Source organism: Panthera onca, chromosome A1, assembly GCF_046562875.1.
Source record: "Panthera onca isolate mPanOnc1 chromosome A1, mPanOnc1 haplotype 2, whole genome shotgun sequence".
Lineage (NCBI taxonomy): Eukaryota > Metazoa > Chordata > Mammalia > Carnivora > Felidae > Panthera > Panthera onca.
The window spans coordinates 217,989,757-218,010,830 of record NC_138339.1 but is presented as its reverse complement, the minus strand read 5'-3'; the positions used below and the strand labels follow the sequence as shown (position 1 = coordinate 218,010,830).

The window sequence follows — 21,074 nt, the reverse complement described above, 5'->3', positions numbered from 1 at the left end:
TTTTACAAAAACTTCTCTATGTTGTGAGAATTTATGGATATCAAGCATTTTGAAAACAAAGATGAGGCATTATGAGTACATGTTAATTTCTAATTGAGATACTTTTTAAGTTAATGTGTTTCATTTATTGATCCCCAGGTATTTGCCTGGGGTTATAATAACTCTGGGCAGGTAGGATCTGGATCAACAGCCAATCAGCCAATCCCTCGAAGAGTCACAGGCTGCTTACAGAATAAAGTAGTTGTGAACATAGCATGTGGGCAGATGTGTTCAATGGCAGTGGTGAACACTGGCGAGGTAAGAAAGTTATTTCATATGTTGTTTAGAAAAAAAACCCATTCGCCTGATCGGTGGCGTGTTTCTCACAGCAGAGAGCTTGCTTGCATGTGTCTTTCGTGGGACTGAGTCTCTGGTTTTCTCTCAGGTCTATGTCTGGGGTTACAATGGAAACGGGCAGCTTGGACTTGGCAGTAGTGGCAACCAGCCAACCCCCTGTAGAATATCGGCTTTGCAAGGCATTCGTGTCCAGCGGGTACGTCCACAGGGGTCTGTGTGTGCCTGGTTTTACGTCTTTCGTGGCAAAGATGCCAATGTACACAGTTTTCTTGGCAGATGAAAAGTTTAGCTGCTTGATGTTTTCTTTATTGAACTAAAAACCAAAGCTCTGTTTCCCTGAGTAAAGTTGTAGATGTTCATCAGGAAATTCTGTTTCTAGGCCACTCTCATACATAGCTGTTGGAATGTAAATTGTTACAATCTTTTCCAAGGAAACTTTGGCAGCATATATCAGGAGCCTTGAAAATATTCATACCCTTTGTTCTGTAATTTTCTTCCAGGGATATTTAAGGAACAAAAAAGAAAGACACAGGATTAGTGGAGAGATATAGCAAAAGAGGAAGGAAGCGAGGGAGGGAGGGAGGATAAAGAGGGAAAGAAAGAAAAGAAAAAAATATCAACTTTAATAAATAAATAATAGATATAGCATAATTTAATCAAATAATAAGTTAGTGATTAAATAAATTATACAAAATCTACATGAATGGAAATGATGCTTACAAAGGATTTTTAATGATATGGAAATAGTGCTATGTGATGTTATATAAAAATGAAGATACAGACATGGTGCATGGAGACATGGCACGTGTTTCTGTACTGTGTGTGTGTGTGTGTGTGTATATATATATAGAAAAAAATCCTGATCTTGAGATTACTTTCATATTTATACTTTTTTTATGGTATTCCACATTAAACATGTTTTACAAAAAAAAAAAAAAAAGGAAAGTAATTCTTAAAAAATAAAAGTGTATTTCATATTCACTTCACACCCCTTGATCTCTGTGAGCATAATGAATGCCATATGAAAGCTGAATAAACCAGACTCATGTCACTGAAGGAAATCATGTTGATCTTAACGGCCGTTTTGGCCACATGTGGGCTGAGCTAGTTCTGGACTAATATAGGTTACCTCAATGTTGGTCTCTCTGGGCAGGCTGCCTCTTTTTCTTCTTCTTCTTCTTTTTTTTTTTTTTACATCTTTGATTCTTAACCTATCTCGTGAAAGCATATTTGCAGGCCTAAGTGGATTTGGTTTTCCTCTTTCCAGGTTGCCTGTGGCTATGCGCACACATTAGTGTTAACAGATGAAGGCCAAGTGTATGCTTGGGGTGCAAATTCTTATGGCCAGTTGGGCACTGGCAATAAAAGTAACCAGTCCTATCCTGCACCTGTCGTTGTGGAAAAGGACAGGTAATATGTGCATTTTCAAAACAACTTGCATGTTCTTTAGTGATTAAACAGAACTTGGACGTGATACAGAATTGTGGGGAAACTTACTGCTAATATTAGAATAGTCTTTCACCAGAGCATTCATTCCTCTTTAAAATTGGCTTTTGAACCCTTGGGGAGTTTGTATGTTAAATACTCTACTTTCATTTACCCCTATTTCAGCTACTGTACACAAACAACAAGGACTAAGCCTCCCACAGCTGTTCTACATTATTCCTCTCCCTCACAAATTACCTTTTCCTCCTCCTTGTTTTCTGTTTTACATTAAGAGGAAGTTGATGATGCTTGAGGTGGATTTTCTGTGGCTTAGAAAAACAAAAGTACCTCAGATAGATTATAAAGCCATTCACTCAGCTACGTGTAAAATTTGCCAGTTGAAAGGATAAGACCATCTCATGATTTTAGCTCCCAAGCTATCACTATGAGGCAGAGTATAGTGGTTAGAAAATTAAGACTTAGTTTTGCTCACTTGTTTGCAAGGTTGTGTCAAGTAATTAACATATCCAAAATTTTCTTCCAGTTATCCTACTACTTTTGAAAGCCCTTTGAATGTCTCAAACATGGCCATAGCACTGCCTTTTCACTCTTATCTCTTGACACAGTAGTATAGGACAAAAATATTCATTATTGTGTCTGTTAAACCAGGTTTATAATCATTGTAGGAATGAATACTGCTATTTTCATTTTTATTGTACATACTAATTTTTGTTATATCTGATTTCAAAGTAAGCATATGGATATATAGATTATCTTGCATTTGTATGCAGTTCTTTCATATTTTCCTGTTGGAATATTTAACAATAAAAGTGAAGAACCAAATTGTCATTTTCAACCCCCTTGATTTTCATGTGAGTATTATAAACCTGGCTAATTTTGTTTAACCTATGTTAAATAGGTTTTAAAAAAAACCTATTTTTGTTTTTTTCCCCCAAAATCTTAGAATAAGAACCTGGACCTCATAAGGATTGGGGAGAAGGAGAGGGAATGGAGGTCAGGAACTGGTGGGAATGTACTAGATGTGTGCAGCCGTGCCATTGCCACCCCCGTTTAGGTAGTTCAGGGCTCCTCAGTGAAAAGAGAAGGGACAGTCTTGAGGCTTTGAGCAATCACGAAAATGCTTCAGTTTAGCAAATCGGGTCAGTAGGGACATTTAGTATTTAGACAAACAGTAAAGTGTTAAAGGATCAAATAAAGGATCAAATCAAAACATGTTTGTATAGCCCTTTACCATTTTTATGGTGCTGTCACACTTTCTGTAAATTTGAACTCCTCGTCCCTGGACTTGCCAAATCCACTACTGTCTGCCCACCAGCAGCTTGCCCCACATTGCTCTGCTGGTCCCTGGTCGTCCCAGGATGAGCACCAGGTCTTCCCACTCCCATCATGCTAGGCCAGAAAGAGTGTAGGACAGCTTGGGGAAGAAGGAAAAAGAGGCAGAAAAGGAGGGCAGGGGAGTTATGTTGAGTGTCAACTCCTTACGTGGTACTTGAGAGTATTGCTTGTTTATTTTAAAAACTTAAGGTTTTAAAAAAACTAACTTTTTTCAAATTTTGAATTATAAATGCAAAAAAAGTGGAAATAGCTCCACACTTGCACACTCGCTGTTGTCCATGTAGTCATTATTTGGGCTACAGAAATCATGGCTGAATGTTTTGAATGCAATATTCCTACTTTTCTGTTTTCCATGCCTGAATTCGCTGTGGTAACCCCTGAGCTTGCAGGCTCTCCATCACACCAATATTGCGAGGGAGGAATTTGTAAGTCTGCTGGGACTTGTTTTGCACGTACCCACCCTTTTCAGCGACTGAAATTTGCAGATATGTTATGACTTATCTCTCAAGAACTCACTTCTGACTCTTGGGGCCCATTTCGGGGAAGTTTGACTAATTAGAAACAAAAGGATTGAATGTAGGGTGGGGTGGATCTTCAGGTCCTGGTTACCTGTTCACAGAAGTGGAAAGTGAATATCTGTGTACATTGGATCCTTTGCTTAAACGACAACCCAAGGAAAACCTTTTAAAAATTTTTCCCACAGAGATCTATGATGAAGAATGCTAATGACATTTGTTAGCAATTTATGTTCACATAAAAGTAATTTTAACGACTAAAGTAATTCTCTTCTCTCTAACCCAGTCATTCCCAATCTTTCTGAAGTCTCAGTACTTTGATTTACCAGCATTTATCTTTGTTCTTAAAGTTCCATAAAAGCATAGTTGAAGTTAAATTGATTTAAAGCTAACTTTGCCTTGAATTTTTGGGAATTTTGTGACACCTTGATAATTGGTAGTATGTTGGCCTCTTACAAAACCAGGCTTGGGAATCACTGCTCTGGATCTTTTTATTATTACTATTTCTTCTCCATTCTTCTTCTGTCTCACAAATTACCTTTTTTCCTCTCCTCATTGTTTTCTGTTTTATATTCTTCCTCACTCTCTGCTTTTTCATTTCTAGTACTTCACAGCCATTAAGCTGCAGTCGTTGGGGATCATTCCATTGAGGTGACACAAAACTCATTTATTATGAATGTCTAGTACTTTTTTTTTTTCATTAAGCATGGCTACAAAATAAAATGTGAAATATGCCAGACATTCTGACAGTAAAGTTTAGCTCAGTTTATAGTCATCGTCTGTTGCATATTAGACTGGAAAATCTGAGCTTCAGAATTTTGCTTCTTGGTATGAATCAGATTTAAGAACAGATGACCTTAGGCAACAGCTGGATGCGTTGGCAGTTGGTTGGGTCCCAAGCTTAGACTTGAAGGTTCCCTCTAAACTTTCTCCACTCTTGTTCCTGTAGCAGCTGCTGCCGTCAGCCAAGCCCGTGCCCCACCCCTGACTTCCCGTGTGCCGCTAGGTGTTCCAGGTAAACTTCACGAGGCCATGTTAAGGGAAGGCCACTGCTCCACAGCCTTCTGCATCTTGACCCCTGTGCTGTGTCTGTTCCAGCCTTCCTCCACCAAGCAGTGTTCCCTCCTCCTGTGAAGGCAAAGGCTACTTCCTTTCCACGGAGGCTAGTAAAGATATTTCAGAAGTGAATGCAGGAATTAAGTTATTTTGGTTTTCTGATGTTGGGTAGTTGAGCCCAGAAGGACACTGTTATGTTCCCATCAGTTACATTTTTCATAGAACATCATCAGGGAAGAGAGAGGCTATCTGTGATTTTAAGTGGTTTCCCAGAGTTCCTGCAGCCACTGGTAAACACTTCAGTCACCAGAAGAAACTGGTTTTGAGTGTACACTCTGCCGTAGCTGATTTCATTTACTCACAAGGCTGTGAAAGGATTGCTACCTGGATTCTGCTCTCCTCACTTTTTTTTTTAAGATGATAAAATAGATGATAAGTGTTTAAGTACCTTGGCCTCCATAGGCTGCTGTCTGGCCCTCAGCCCTGTGCCCTGCCCCTCGCACCAAGCCATGTAAAATGAAGTGTGTTGCTGCCCTCACATTTGGTGTAATGTGTGAGGGTGGGTGGCCTTTTCTTTGAACAGATGCCTTTTCTTTGAACAAATGCATTCATTCCATTTCCTTGCCTTTTCTTTATTGAGAAGGATATGCTTATTGAGAAGCCAAATAGGATTGGCAATATTCCCTGTGTGGGCAAGGAAGATTCTTTTGTAAAAAGCACATATTAGAGGTTTGGGCCCATTCACTGACTTGACCATGCAAATAGGGAAGGTCTCACTGTCTGAATTGATCATTGGAAATATAGTCTCTGTGTGAGGGAGGCTTTGTCACTTAAAATGCCAAGAAGTAGTAAACCTGTTAAGCCTCTACTGCTGGCTACACTTTGTACACCAGACTCTGTGCTTGGTGTTTAACATTTTATCATTTAATTTGTATGTACTGGCTTGCAATGTGATGGAACAGAGGCTTGGGAACATTTACGCCGTCACACAGCGCAGTGGTAGAGCTAGGATGTGGCCCTCGGTGTGTTTGACCCCAGCATCCAGGCTCTCCACCGTGGTACAGCATAGCTTCTTGTGTAGTACTCCCATCTTCAAGAGTTAAGAGCTGCCCTTGAATGAATCCCCGAAATGATTGGGACCGCACATGAAAACAGTACACCTCAGCCTTCTGAGGCAAGCCACCACGGCAGTGTTCAGCTTGCATGATGACCATCTTCCCTCCTTGTCTGGGAAACGGCCGATTAAAACAGGCAGTGGAGGGATGTCTCCACCCTCCAATTGCTAGGCTGTCAGTGGGGTCTTCCCATCCCTCAGTCGCTCTGTGTTGTTCTGTCCTTCCCAGTTAGTCAATAAAATAACCTAAAAATTGTGCTTAATCAGACACCTTACTGGGGAGGGAAAGACACTTGGGGAGAGAGAAATAAGCCAGTGATTTAGCCTGCCAGGAACTTGTAATCTAGCAGAGTAGGTGAGACATACCTCCCTGAGAAGTTAAGGGCCAGGCTGGAGTGGTGTGGATGGGATGAATGGCAAGAGTGCAGGTGAGCAAGAGACCTCTTCCTCTGGGGCCATTTGAGCTGAGCCTTGGAAGATGGGCAGGATTTCTAAGGCAGAGAGAAAGGAAAGAGCATTCCTGCACAAGGACTTTGTGAGGAAAAATGTTGAGGGGCAGTGAGTACATCTGTTTGTTGGAACATAGGGTATGTAGGTAAATGTGATTTGAAAGAGGATTGGATACAGGCGCAAGACAAATTATGGAAGGTCTTGATGTCACACATCTGGATTTTATCTTGTGGGAAGCCACGGAAGGTTTGAGAGTACCGACGAGGATGCTGTTTTCAGAGGATTGTTAACCTGCCAGCCTTGTGTGATTTGGATCGGAAAAGAGAGTCATAAGGCATGGAGACCACGGAGGCTGTTGCTTTGGAGTCAGATATGGGCTGTGCCTGGCCTAGTGGCAGATGGGAGAAATTAACAAAGAGAGAATCTATGTTATTTGTCAATTGGATATTCTGAAAAAAGTGAGGAGGGAGAAGTCAAAGATGACTCTGAAGCTCTGAGCCTAAGTCACTGAGGATCTTGGTGCCACTGCCTGCTGTGGGCAAAATCAAGATGGCAACCTCACTTTGGGTAAAATAGTTTACTCTCTTTTGTGAATCTGTACAGTGGCTTATTCTTAGAGAAAGTTAATTATTTCTAAATCAACAAAAACAGGGCTATTAGGAAGTATTCTGAGAACTACCTCCCTGGCAATTGTGAACTTATCAGAAAACTGCTCTCTTGGGCTCTCAAAGATAGAGTCCTATGAGTTAGAACTACTGACCTTACTGTTTGCAGTGTGAATTGGGGTGGCCCACAGCATGCTGCATCTAACACTAAAATCGGTAAAGTTTTAATGAAAATATTTCTTGATACTGGATCAAGACCTGGGTTAAGTAGCCCAAGTCTTTATCACTGTTTTGTTTGTTTTGGCCTTTACCCTTGGATTGTTTTTGCATTTCACCACGGGACAGTATATATTTTTGTAGGCCTACGGGCTGGAAGTGGTAACAGGTAGATCTTTATGAGTTGTGCCATTGAAGGATAGCTTAAACCTAAATAACTGTTTCGTGCCTGAAAATCTAGATTAAGTCTCGTTTTGTTTTTTAAATCCGTTAAAGTTAAGGGAAGGAGAAATCAACTTGTTTCTTCTCCTGTTTGCCACGTTCACTTGGCATTTATTTGTGAACCTAGAATTATAGAGATTGCGGCCTGCCACTCGGCCCACACTTCGGCTGCCAAGACCCAGGGCGGGCACGTGTACATGTGGGGCCAGTGCCGGGGCCAGTCCGTGATCCTGCCTCACCTCACGCACTTCTCCTGCACCGACGACGTGTTTGCCTGCTTCGCCACTCCTGCTGTCTCTTGGCGCCTCCTGTCCGTGGGTGAGTGGTCTCTGCCCATTTGGGTGAAAACTAGCAAGACAACCCCGGTGATAGTAAAAGGACTTTTTAGGTGCAGAATCATATATTTTCTCGCTAATGGGCTCCTGTGAAAGGAAACTGATTTGATGGATTAATTTTTCTTGAAAGTATCAGAAACCAGGATCACATACTAAATTAAAAGCTATTTCATTTGACTGCTTTTTAGTGTTCCTGAAAAACTATTCTCTTTTATTTTTAGCTAGTCTATTTACTCAAACATTCAAAAATTTCATTGAGGGGGCGGTTTGGGACTTTTTAGTTGTTCTGTCAGGTTTACAAGGAGATGTGTGTGAGGCTCTTACCCTTAATGATTACAGAGACGTGAAAATCTGTATTTAGGGGAAAGAAAGCACCACTCAGCCATTTATTTCGGGTATTTTCCTGAGTGTCACAAGAGCGATGTTGTATTCTGGCCTGCATTTCTACTGTGTCTGTCCTTAAGCCTGGAAACATTGGTGTTCCTCTGTAGAACCTGATGACCACCTGACAGTGGCAGAGTCGCTCAAGAGGGAATTTGACAACCCCAGTACAGCAGACCTGAAATTCCTGGTGGACGGAAAGTACATTTATGCACATAAAGTCCTTCTCAAAATTAGGTAAGGAGTCATTTACGTTGAGACTTGAGATAAACATGATTTTCTAAGTGTTCACAGAACCAGAGGAGGCACTTCAGTAGTTATGAAAATAACGTAAGGCTGATTTCACCCTTGCGAGCGTGCAGTGCAGCCGGGGAAACACAGGACACAGGAAACGAGAACCACCGGGGCCTGTGGGGGAGAGAGTAAACGGCTACGGGCTTCCTTAGACACTTTGCGGGTGGTCTGTCCAGCCCGGCGTCAGAGCGGCTGGCTGCCACCTGGGCTTCCTGCCCAGGACCCGAGCTTCGTCGCTTTCCTTGTCAGTTGTGGGACAGTGAACTTTTAGATGCTTGGGAAAAAGAGAAGGTAAGGCTTTTGCAAGGCAGCAAGGTCTGGGGTAAAATTAACACCGAGATTTTAAAATTCAGATTTATTGAGGCATCATTTTTGAGCAACGAGCTGCATCCGTTTGAAGTGTGCAGTTTGAGGAGCTTTGACATATATTTATGCTGTGAAACCACGGCCCTATATCAAGACATAGAACATTCCTGTCATCCCTCAAAGGTCCCTCATGCATCAGCCCTGGGGCAAGCACTGATTTTCTTTCAGTCACTATAGATTCGTTAGCATTTTCTAGAAATTTATGTTAATGGAATCATATAGTCTGTATTCTTTTGTGCCTGGCTTCCTTCTCTTAGCATAATGATTTTAAAAACCATCATGTTGTTGTGTAACAGATATTTAAATCCTGCTACAATGAATCACAAACTCAGTATGGCATTTTAGTCTCAAGTACGCCTCTTTGGTTGTGCTGTCCAACATTCCTTCACTCCTACTATAGCCCCTAAACCTTCATAAAAGAGACAGGGGCATTAGTTTGCTAGGGCAGCTGTAACAAAGTGCCATACACTGAGTGGCTTCAACAACAGCTCTGGAGGCAGAAGTCCAAGATCAAGGTATTGGCGGGATGCGTTCCTCCCAAGGGAGAATTCATGCCTCTCTCCCAGCTTCTGGTGGCTTGCTGGCAATCTTCGGCATTCCTTAGCTTGGGGCATGATTGACCACTCCAGTCTTTACGTGGGGTTCTCCCTGTGTGCATGTCTGCATCCAAATTCCCCATTTTTATAAGGACACCCGTCATCTTGGATTAATGTCCACCCTGATGACCTCATTTTAACTTGATCACCTCTGTAAAGATCCTTTCTCCAATTATTGTTATATTCTAAGGTTAGGGCACCAGCATATGAATTTTGGGTGGAGGGGCACAATTCAACCCATAGCAGGAGGTAAAGAAACAAAATGACTCAGTTTATGAAAAGAAACCCACCCAATTTCCATAAATGCCGCGCTGCGCACGGGGTGCGGAAATGACACCTCGGAGTCAGCTCCGCTACATCCGGTTTCCATCTGCAGCCTCGTCCAGTAAGTGGTGGTCACTACACTTCCAGCCAGCAGAGGAAGCGAGGGACCAGGATGGGGACACAGAGGTGTGCAGTGTGAGGAGAATCCTGTGCCACGCCGTGTTTCCTTTCTCCTTGTCAGTTCCCCTTGAAGCCCCACAAGGATGTGTCCCCCAGGAGGGTCGTCTGCTCTCGCCCAGAAGCTAGGACCTCACATGCTCTTTCTTCCTTCATTCAGGTGTGAGCATTTTCGTTCTTCATTGGAAGACAACGAGGATGATATCGTAGAAATGAGTGAGTTTTCGTATCCTGTTTACCGAGCCTTCCTGGAATACCTGTATACAGACAGCATCAGCCTTTCCCCCGAGGAGGCAGTAGGTAATCGCCACCACGCTCTCCCAAGAGACGGGCACGATGCTGAGTAACGCGCAGGGTGGAAGTGGCCGTGAGGGCGATCGCACACACAGTTCTCTCTGTGTCCAACCCACACTCTTTTCCCTGGTTCCTGCTTCATACAGAGGGTGACTTGGTGGATCTCAAACCGTCAGACTGTGGAGCGGGTGCCATTCTTCCGTAACTGCCGTATGTAAGGAATGCGCATGACTGTTCGGCAGCCACATCTGCCGCCCCTGAGATGTCTACGTTAGAAAGAAGATGAAATGCACGTAGTAGTAATAAGCCCTGTGGTCTCCATAACCGGGAATTGCCCTCTAGACGGCTTTGGGACAGAACGCTGTGGGACTTCTGGGGCCTTCTGTCCTGAAGGTAGTGTGGGGCGTTCACTGCGCCTCAGGGGTACGGACAGTAAAAAAAAAAAAAAAAAGCCACATAGATCAAACGGGCACAGAGTAACAGACATACTACATTTCAGTTCACAGCTGTTGGCAATATTGTTAGCTGGTGGCAAAGAGAATTAAGGAATTCCGTAAGGAACTAAAGAAACAGCTCAGCCTTCAGATTTTTAAATTAAATATTCCTTTTACATGTATAAATCCAGTATCGGTTTTTAGCAGATCAGCATTTAATTTTCGTCAGGTAAACAAAAATCTGATTTCTGGAGTTTTACAGTTTTCCTCCCTTTCTTCCACAAATGATTTAGTGCCTATGCCCAGCATGTGCCACAGCTCCTCTCAGTGTCTGTGCAGGAGACGGACCAGGGCCTTGCCCCTGGGGGCTTGTGTTCAGATGAGGGAGACCAGCCCTAAACAAGCAAATATGGAAGGCCTCCGTGAGGAAGTACAGGGAGCAGAGAGCGGGGGGAAGCAAGAGGGAACAGCCACGCAGATGCCCGAGGGAAGAGCCTTCTGGGAAACAGTGAGTGCAGAGGTCTGAGACAGGCACAGATTTGTGGAGGAAGAGGAAGAAGGCCAGGGCAGGTGGAGTGAAGTGAGACTCAGTGCGGTTAAGAATTAGGTCAGGCAACGGGATGTGGGCAAGAGCATGACTACCCTTGGGGGCCACGGTGAAGAGCTTGAGTTTTGATCTTGGTGTGGTGGAAAGCCTTGGAAGGTTTTGAGCGTGAGGCTTGTGTTATTTAGGATTTGCTTTAACAACAACATTTTAAAAACTGTGGTTTAAAGGAGACAGTGCAGGGCATCCCTGCGTGTGGCCCCTGTGCTCATAGTCCAGGACCGCGTTTGCATTACTGGCAAGATGGAGGAAGGGACGATGATGAAGGGGCAAAGGGAAAATCCTAGTGTCTCTTAAGGAAGGGTCCTGGAAGTGCTACATGAGAGGCTGGGGGAAGTGGTAGAGGAAGAAAGGGAGAACAGGTCTGTGTGCTGGTGGGGCTGAGGCACAGCAGCTTCCATGACAGGAGTGATGTGTTTTAAAAGATAGTAATTATGACGGTTCAGGTATAAGGTGATGACGATACCCTGGATTAGGGTGGCACAGCGGCAGAGGTGTTGAAACAGATCCTATTCTGGATGTATTTTAAAAATGGGGCTGATGGCACGTTGGGGTGTGCGGAAAACAGAAGTAACGACTGCTCTAAGCTGTTTGGCTGAGTCGGTGGGTTCATGGAAGTAGCATTCAAGACGATGAGGAAGATGGAGAGCAACAGGTTTTGCCCTTGAGTGTGAGAAGGCAAAGGAGTTTTGAGTTGCTTACTAGACATCTGCACTGGAAGGGCAGGCCTACCATCTTTCTATACCCACTGCCAGCTACACCCTGCATCACAAGGGATGTGTGGGCACGCCAGCCTGCATGGGCAAGCTCCGTTCACCTAGGCCACCGCCGGGGCTGGGCATCTGCACATTGGTGGCATGGTCGGGAAGGGAGCAAATGTCCACATAAGTGGCCTCAGGGCCAACTAGGTAGGGAATTCCAGAGTCCCCGGTAACCAAAGTGTGGTTTAGGAGTGGATGCCTGGCTCTTGGCCACTGTGGTGAGGACTGTGCCTGGAGGAGGTGCAGATCTGGGCTGTTTTGAGCAGGGGCTCAGGGCAGGATCTTCTCTGAGGGCAGCTCAGGAGAACACATTTATGTGATTCTGCAGTTTGGAGTGTGGACTAGAGATAGGAATTTGGGGTTGCCAAGAACTGACCAAAAACAAATGAGCCATCACAGGTCTCAAGATTTCAGAAGATTTCAGTATCCTTCACTGGGCCATGGGCCTTGCCACTGTAATTTTGATAGTATTGGTCAGGTTACGATGAAAACAAGTTTGCACCCGGCCCTCCTACATACGCAAGACGCAGTGGCAGATGGATGCAAAAACGGTTGATGTTTTAAGATTGATGAAATCCCGGGGCGCCTGGGTGGCGCAGTCGGTTAAGCGTCCGACTTCAGCCAGGTCACGATCTCACGGTCCGTGAGTTCGAGCCCCGCGTCGGGCTCTGGGCTGATGGCTCGGAGCCTGGAGCCTGTTTCCGATTCTGTGTCTCCCTCTCTCTCTGTCCCTCCCCCGTTCATGCTCTGTCTCTCTCTGTCCCAAAAATAAAATAAAACGTTGGAAAAAAAAAAAAAAAAAAAAAGATTGATGAAATCCCACCTCTTTGTCTCTTAGGCCCCTGGGAAGCACTTTGCAGGTTAGCTTGATGTAGATGTGATGATTTTCTGGCAGAGGATTCAGCTAACCTTTTGATCAGATGACAACCCAGACTGGAGGTAGAGCTAGTGAGTGTACCTCTCTGAGCGTGGGGCGTGCTGGTCTCGGGATGCTTCATCCTGTTCATGCCAGGGCAGGAGGCCTCGCACAGTGTTTCTAGCCAAGCCTTGTATCCAGACACAGCTCCTTTCATAAGTATTTTCACAAAGTGTTTCTAGCATTCTGTATGCTAATTAACAAATCCCCTGATGGAGATTTAGATAGCCGTATCCTTAACTTACATGTGTTAATCACTCCGTCGTGAATTATGTGAAAGTAGTTGACAGATAATATAACGGCACTCATCAATATTTACAGGTGGTATTTTAAACTGAGGGGCAGGGTTGGTGCTGGAAGTCACTTAGGGAAATAAGTGAAATTAGAATCTGAGGATTGAACCCTGGGGCACTCAAAACATTTGGAAGTTAGGAAGAACGGCCGAGCCAAGAGACTGAAGAGGATTACCGAGAAGAAAAACATAAGTGACACAGAGTTTCAAGAAGAGAAGCATCACCAACCACGTCAAATTCTGTGTAAATGTTGAGTAGGACAAACCAGACAACAGCCCCTTGGATTTGGCTCCATGGAAGCATTCGTGACATCCGGGAGTGGAGGGGATGGGATTCTGCTGGAATGGCTTAGCGGGAGAAGGGGAAGGGAGAAAATGGAGACAGCAAGCAGAGAGGATGTTCCCCAGGTTTACAGAGAAATGGGGGAGACTGATGAGAGACGGACACGTGTCCATGTGCTGATGGAAATGACCCAGGAGAATAAGTGACAGTGCGGGGTCGGCCTTTACAGGAGAAATATGAAAGCCATTTTCACGGTGTGTCTGCTTTTCCACAGCTACTTGTTTGTGTATTGTATTTGCTCAGTTCCCACATCAACAATCATTGCTTGAAGGGTTGAGTGAGTTTAATGGGGATGCTTCTAATCACTCCCCCTAATAAACATCTCTTCCTGCCAGGATTGCTGGATTTGGCTACCTTTTATAGAGAAAATCGTTTGAAAAAGCTCTGCCAACAAACTATCAAGCAAGGAATCTGTGAGGAGAATGCCATTGCCCTGCTTTCAGCTGCTGTGAAGTATGATGCTCAGGTAAGAAAAGCACCCTTTCAACTAGCTGACCTTGTGGAAAGAATGGTAGGTGTTTAGTTCATAAACTAAAATAAACTAAAACAAGTAGACCAACTAAAAGTACCAGAAAAAGTGACCATTTGTATAATGTTAGGGTGGAGCTCCAAGGAAGAAGCCCTAAATAAAGGAAAGGCTTGACAGGGGCACCTGGGTGGCTCAGTCAGTTGAGTGTCTGACTTCGGCTCAGGTCATGATCTCGTAGTTTGTGAGTTCGAGCCCCGTGTCAAGCTCTGTGCTGACAGCTCAGAGCCTGCTTCGGATTCTGTGTCCCCCTCTCTCTGCTCCTCCCCTGCTCACATGCTGTCTCTCTCTCAAAAGTAAGTAAAGATTAAAAAAAAAATTTTTTTTTAAAGGAAAGGATTGATAGGTCTGATTTCAGAAAGAAAAACATATCTAGACATCAGAAATTACCACCAAGAAAATTAAAAAGTTGATACAGTGGGGAAAATATTTGCAGCATATGGTGAAGCACATTTACCATAGTTAACATATAGTTCTTAGAAAACAAAAAGAAAATATTAGCAGTTTGATGGAAAATGGACCAAAGAACAAAATGGATTTATGAATAAATGAAAAATATAAATGAAACTAAGGTATAATTTTTCACTTGTGAAACTGGGGAATATATTCTTAGAGATAATGCAGGCTCAGAATATTATGTGTTCTCCTGAACAGCTGCTAAGGGTGTGCATTGGGGCAGTCATTGTGGGGGCACTTGGTACCAAATGTATTGAAAGCTTTAAAGGTGTACTTCTTTAAGGAATCCACTTGTAGGAATTTGTCCTAAGGAAGTACTCGTGGACTCAGACAGATTTAGCTTCAAAGGCTAATTGTACTGCAACACTGCTTATAATTTTGAAATTTAGAAAAAGACAACATGAACAGTAGAGGTTTCTTTAAACTGTAGAATGTTTATACTATGAAACTATGCAGCAACTCAAAATACATTAATTGAAAAATGAACATTTTTAAAAGCATCAATTTAAAAAAAATTTTTTAAAGCCGTTTTTAAAAAGACTGACATTATCTACATAGAAAAAAAGAGACTGAAAAATATACTCAAAGGTCATCTTTGGTGGAATTATGGATGATTTTTATTTCCTATCTTTGCTTGTTTTTTTCTGAACTTTCTACAGTGACTGTGTATTGTTTTGACAATAAAGAAAGGAAAGAAAACCTGTCTTAGAGCTAAATCTTTAGGAAGCAGCCCATTCTTCTTGGAGTCGATTTCCTTTTGTTATAAGGATATCCTCTCTGGTCAAAAAACAGGAACATTTTAGTGGTGGGCAAAAAAAAGTTTGTAACTTCTTTTCTGCTTATTAAAGAAAATTTGGAAGATACAAAAAAGTATGAGGAAGGAGATGACTCATCAAACCAGAGAACATTAACATTTTCATACAGCTGCTTCTGTTTTTTTCCTGTTACATGATGTATATTTCTCTAAACACTAGATTTTTTTTTTCCCCTTAACATTTAAAAAAAATCTTACCCACCTTGAAACATTGATATTAAAAGCATAGTGAATGTCTTTCATTAACATTATAATATATTGGGCACTTACAACATGCAGAACACTTCATGGCTAGGCCAAACTCTTCGCTAGTTTGTGCAAGTCATGGTGATAATACTGGAGGCTGGTGCCTAATCTCCAGTGATGAGGCCGTGGGCACACAGTGTTTCTGCCAGGACTGGGCTTCATTTTCAAGACTTTTTCAGATTCCATATTTATGTCAATTATTTGTATGGTTACTTTCCAGCCTTCTGTTTCCTAGAAAGTAAGCTCCTTGAGGAAAGGCAGGGGCTTTGTTTTGCTCACAATCATAGACCTAATGCCTTAGGGTAGTACCTAACATATAGTAGAAACTCTTTTCATCTAGAAACATTTCAGCTCCTAGGGGAATATAAAAGGGGAGTATTTTAACAAATACTGACAGTGGAATGAACAATACAAATACTGTCACTAGAGAAAGGTACGTAGTGCCTATTTCTGAGAATTAAAAATCTGATTCTTTGCACTGGCTGGTATGGAGGAACTTGAATATTTTACTCTGTTATTTAAATGTTTACAAGCATGGATTCACATTAGCTGTACAGTTTTATAACTATTCTTTAGGTATTGCTGTACCAACAATTCTTCCTATTGGCTTTCAAATGCTTGTCCCTTCCTATGTGTCTTGGGAATTTTCATGCTGTGTTGCATTGCATTGGGATATACAAATTTATTAAAGCATTTTTTGTTTTTGTTTCTAGGATTTAGAAGAATTCTGCTTCAGGTTTTGCATAAATCATTTGACTGTAGTAACACAAACTTCAGGCTTTGCAGAAATGGACCATGATCTTCTGAAGAACTTTATCAGCAAAGCTAGCAGAGTTGGAGCCTTTAAAAATTGATCCTCATCTGCAAGAAAGAATTTTTGGTATTTCCATTTTCCCTGCAAAAGCCAGAGGATGACTTTTCCTTAATTGGCTGAATACTTACGTTCTGTCAAAAGAAGGTGGTGGTCAGTCTGCCCTGTGCTGAAGTCTGAAGTTTACTGTACAAGGCATTCCGTGCTCTGATCAGATGTGACTGAGGTCAAGGGAAAAGAAATTAAAATGTCTTATTTACCATTTCCTCTTTCACGTCCCTTAAGTTGGGCATTTTTGGTACATTGGTCTAAGTATATGCTATCCTGGCCAAATTTCTGTTCTTAACAGGCTGATATCACATAGAGAGCTGGACAGTACATTGTCAGCATCCAGAACGGTGCCTTGCATACATAGGCACTCAATTCATTTATTACAAATCTTACGTATGCCCTGAAAACAGCTTTATTTGTGGAATACCGGATGAAGGTATAACAAATTGCACAAAAACAAATTTGAGACAGCCCATCACTATTGAGGTTCATATTCTTCTGGTACCTGGTTCTAAGTAATAGTGGCTAACTTAGAGCATTAATTAGAATTCACAAACAGCCTTGACAATTTAATTGTCGAAGTCCCAAGGGCTAATTTTAATTTTCTATTTACTCTGAGTCATTAATTTCTCATACGGGATTACTGAATATGAAGTACTGTCTTTGAATGAATGTTATTTCTGGGCTCATCTGCCTTACATAATTGCATAATGTCTTTTCTTTTTGTGTTGAGAGATTTGCCTGTGTATGTAAAAATGATTATGTGTTTTTCTTGTAGTGGAGTTTTATGTCACTATAAAACAGTTCTCTTAACCTGGCACAGAATAATTATAAAGTACTAGCTGAAAAGGAACTCATACTTACATTTCATGGACAGCATTAAGAAGAATGAGATAAATTTATACTTTTTCGGTCAAAACAAGTTACCCAACTGCAAAAGAAAAACTGGAACGGGATGTAGGATGTAGCGTCAGATTCCTCTAACATGGGTTTCACAATGTGGTATGTATTTCACAATATGATATTATGTAAAGAAAACTCTTTTGGAATTAAAAACCTTGTTCTGATGCTGAACTATTTGATAATAAAGTGCTTATTTGTAGATAATAGAACAATTGTGTTTTTTTATCCCTAATAAGCAGCAAAATTATATCAACTTTATATCTCGTACATTTATACAAATCCATTTGATTAAGCTTATTTTTGGAAGCAGTTACTCAGATAACCTATCATAGCAAAGCCCACCCTAAAACATAAATGGCATATAAACAACATAATTACTGTTCATATTATTGCCTCTGACTACTCTTTATTGGTGAGGTCACTTTTTAATCCTTAGTTTATCTTGGTTTATCTGTTTTTGCAGACCTTATCTGGTAGAGGCAAAGTGGCCTTGACCTCTAGTTCTTAATCAGAATCCAGTTTTGGGAATTATATAGTCTTATTCAGTTATTTGTTATTTGAAGTTAGCCATATATACCATTTGTTTTCATTGTTTGTTAGATTTGCTGTTTTATCTATCAAAGAAACCTTCACACCTGGTTATTATCCACAGCTGTCAGTTTAGGCATTTAGACAACCGCAGCCTGCATTGCTGACTTTTCCTCCTCACCTTCCAATGCTAGCTGGAACGGACCAATGCCTTTACAACTTCACAAGGTCTTCCGAAACCTTCTCTTCCTTTCTTGCCTATTTCTGACAGGGTCTTAAGCTTCTTTCTTTTATGAAATCATTTCATGTAAAAACTGGAACACTCAAAGGGAACAGATGAGTTTACTGAGGTATGAAAAAAATGGCCTGCCTTTTACCAAACTCCACAATGGGTCAGTAGCCCATGCTGCCACAGTACAAGTTATTAAGAAGGGCTGCATGGATTTTTACCCAGATTTTCTAAGCTCTGTTATGTGTAGGTTTGTGCTGCTGTATCTCTCAGTTCTTCTTATCGCTTTGTACAACAGAATAATCTATGGAACTTTTACCAAACATAAAGATTCTAATTCAGTATATTTGAAAAGTTTCCCAAGTAATCTTGATATTTAGCCAAGTATGAGAATCACCATTTAACCCTTAAAATCTGGGACTCCAAACAAGAAGGGGCTCATAGACCAGTTTGAGAGATGACAGATGAGTCCCATGGATACATCTCTGAAAAAAACAGAGCTTTCTCTCTCATCCTGGAGGATAGGCTTGCCATCAACTCTCCTATACAGAGGATAACACTTTCTTTCCTTTATTTCTAACAGATGAGTGGAGAGCCCCAGAAACCTTGCTGTTCAGTTAGGGTTTTGTGAGGGAAAAGGGACATTTTTTATAACGACACTACATCATAAATTAATGGATCCTTCATTTTACAGAAGTTATTCTTAGATTTTCTTTCCCTATGTTCTGTTTCCTCTCTGCTCACACAAGAAGTTCGGTGAGTTAGTGCTTCCAGCATAATTCCAATACACCTTACACAGAGAAAGGTTAAGATTTTACAAGAATTATGGTCATTTGCAAATAGAGGTTTGTGAAGATATCATTTAAAGCTTTTTAAAAGTAAAGGTTAATGTACTGACCTGAGTCATTTTTCAGCTGAGACCTGAAAAATTGTCAGTCATTATGGACCAGACTTGTTGATTTTTATTTAGAGGCAGGATTCCTGACCAGTGATAATGAAAAGCAAACAACAAAAACTATATAGTCTTGTCTGTTTTTTGGTCTATCTTATTAGCCTTCCCCATGCTATTACTACAACAGACGGGCTGGGAAAACTGTAAAGAAAAATGATAAATCATACCTGTTACTTTCAATTCAGTCTTTGTCACAGCATAAAAATGTAAACCATATTGATTTTCTTTCACTAAATGCAGTTAAAATCATGATGTTTTCTATTGAGGAAGTAAGTGATGTTAGTCTGTGGAATAAACATAACTTTCATATTAAACTGTCATTATTTTATATTTCAATGCTAGTATATAAGCATACTCCCAAAATAACAGACACAAAAAAAGATTTATGAGAATATCCAGGTTCATACTAAAAGAGATTGTTTTAAATCCCAGACACTATCAGCATTACCAAGATATATTTCTATGTAAGACACTATACTTGTGGTAGAAATATGCTATTTCTAAAGGTAAGGTTTCCTGTTGTCCCATAAAATACATATTTAGTCCAAAGGAAAATTCTACTGAATGAATTGTTACCAATACCACGTACACTGTCCCAAAAATGAAAAACAAAAATACGCCTTGAGAGGCAAGTTTCTATGAAATCATCCAGATGGTACTAGAACTACAACATATAGGTTCTTCCTCCCCACCGTTTGCACCAAGAAACTGTAATGAGAAATCAGTAAATGAATTTGAATTTGTACTTTTTATTCTAAAGAGTTTTTATTATTAGAATGCTAGATCCCTGGAAGTGATCAATTTTCTACCATCCAGACTAAAAACTTTTAGCATCCTAAAGGCTGCTTTTTTGCTTTGACCTAAGAGATGCATTTCATGTAAGATCCCAAAATAAATACAGTCCATTGAGGTGTGATTGCCTTTCTTCCTTCAGGAACAAACATGTTGCTGTTCTAGAAGGAGAGAATTCCACTTTCCACCCTGTTTTTGAGAAATCATGTTACTGAAATTCAAGATAATCCCCTATCTGGAACCCTTGGTATGAGATACAGGTCGTCCTGTTTTTGGAGTTTAGTACCTATACCACCTAATATGTAATACCTGAGTAGGGCCTAGGTTAGATTCCCAAAATCAACGTATTAATATTTTTTTGTAGTGAAACAAGAGTATTCCTACTAAGTAGGATAAAAGGCTGTAAATAGCTCTATGCCAGTTTAGACACGTTTGACGTCACATGACTTTTGCCACCAAACAAACGCACAGACCGCTTGGGTTTTTAAGCCTTTTGGATCTCAGAATTGCAGGAAAAGACTGTGGACCTGTGAGACACAAATAGGATGTTTGGGAGGAAAGGGCTTTAATATACACTTTGCATTAGATGACGAGAGATTCTTGCTTTTACTCCTCTTACGATTGTCCATTTTTCTATGACGCCTTATTGTTCGTCAAACACACAGGCGTATTCCCATCTCGGCGCACTGGCTTTTCCACTGGGTGTCTTCCCATCGTTGCATGACTTACTCCCTCACCTCCTGGCAGGCTTTGCTCAAATACCACCTCAGTGAGTCTTTCCCTGACCACCTATTTCCCTAGCAGTACTCCCTGCCCTCCCTGCTATGTTTTTCTGCACAATGTATTTCTTGTTTATTCACTTCCTCTCTTTCCCTGAAACTACAATTAGAAGGTAAACTCCACAGAGATGGGGATCTTAGCTTTATTTACCCATTGCTGTATCTCTTGCATTTAGAACTGTGCCTGGAATATGGTGGGTACTGAGTACATGACCTATTAAAAGAGGAAGGGAATATTATTTGTTTCCATATACTTGGAAAAATATGCAAATATACATTCTCTCTTTTTTCTTTTTTGACCACGTATGAGTTTCTTTTAGGCGCTAGAGCTATAAGAGCAGCCAGGCTGATGCTTCCCATCTGCAGAGGGAGTTTGATGCAGGGATGAGTAGACGGGCAATAGGTAGGTCAAACAAGACGATTTCCGATGGTGATAAACGCTGTTACACTCTTGGAGGACAGTGACACAATACAGAGTAAGCATTTTTAGCTTGTGTGGTCGAGGGAAGGCCTGTGAGCTGAGCCATGAAAGACAGGAAGGAATCACCTGTGCAAAATTCTGGTGCTCTGGAAGAGCACTCCAGGCAGAAGGAACAGCAAATAGAAAAGCCAGGGTTGGTATTAGGAGAGAAAAG

The 21,074-nt window shown here is 41.4% G+C and overlaps 1 protein-coding gene and 1 long non-coding RNA gene across 18 annotated transcripts in view; one reads left to right on the top strand and one right to left on the bottom strand.

The window, feature by feature from the left end:
• The window catches only part of RCBTB2 (RCC1 and BTB domain containing protein 2), a 49,569-nt gene extending 32,239 nt beyond the window's left edge, over nt 1-17,330 (top strand). For 16 of the 17 annotated variants that reach the window (XM_060637212.3, XM_060637207.3, XM_060637199.3 and 13 more), the window contains 9 exons: nt 139-297; nt 425-532; nt 1,604-1,746; nt 4,582-4,647; nt 7,423-7,613; nt 8,122-8,248; nt 9,869-10,008; nt 13,688-13,818; nt 16,108-17,330. In XM_060637212.3, the coding sequence (XP_060493195.1) occupies nt 139-297; nt 425-532; nt 1,604-1,746; nt 4,582-4,647; nt 7,423-7,613; nt 8,122-8,248; nt 9,869-10,008; nt 13,688-13,818; nt 16,108-16,248 (1,206 nt within the window). In that variant the 3' untranslated portion in view covers nt 16,249-17,330. The remainder of the gene's footprint in view (nt 1-138; nt 298-424; nt 533-1,603; nt 1,747-4,581; nt 4,648-7,422; nt 7,614-8,121; nt 8,249-9,868; nt 10,009-13,687; nt 13,819-16,107) is intronic. The other variant, XM_078433712.2, reaches the window with a different exon arrangement.
• Nucleotides 16,633-19,239, bottom strand: LOC144612997 (uncharacterized). Its single transcript, XR_013550285.2, has 2 exons — nt 19,036-19,239; nt 16,633-18,001 (listed from the first exon to the last, which is right to left on the bottom strand). It is a non-coding gene; the product is annotated as an uncharacterized LOC144612997 (long non-coding RNA).
• Between the last annotated feature and the right edge of the window lie 1,835 nt (nt 19,240-21,074).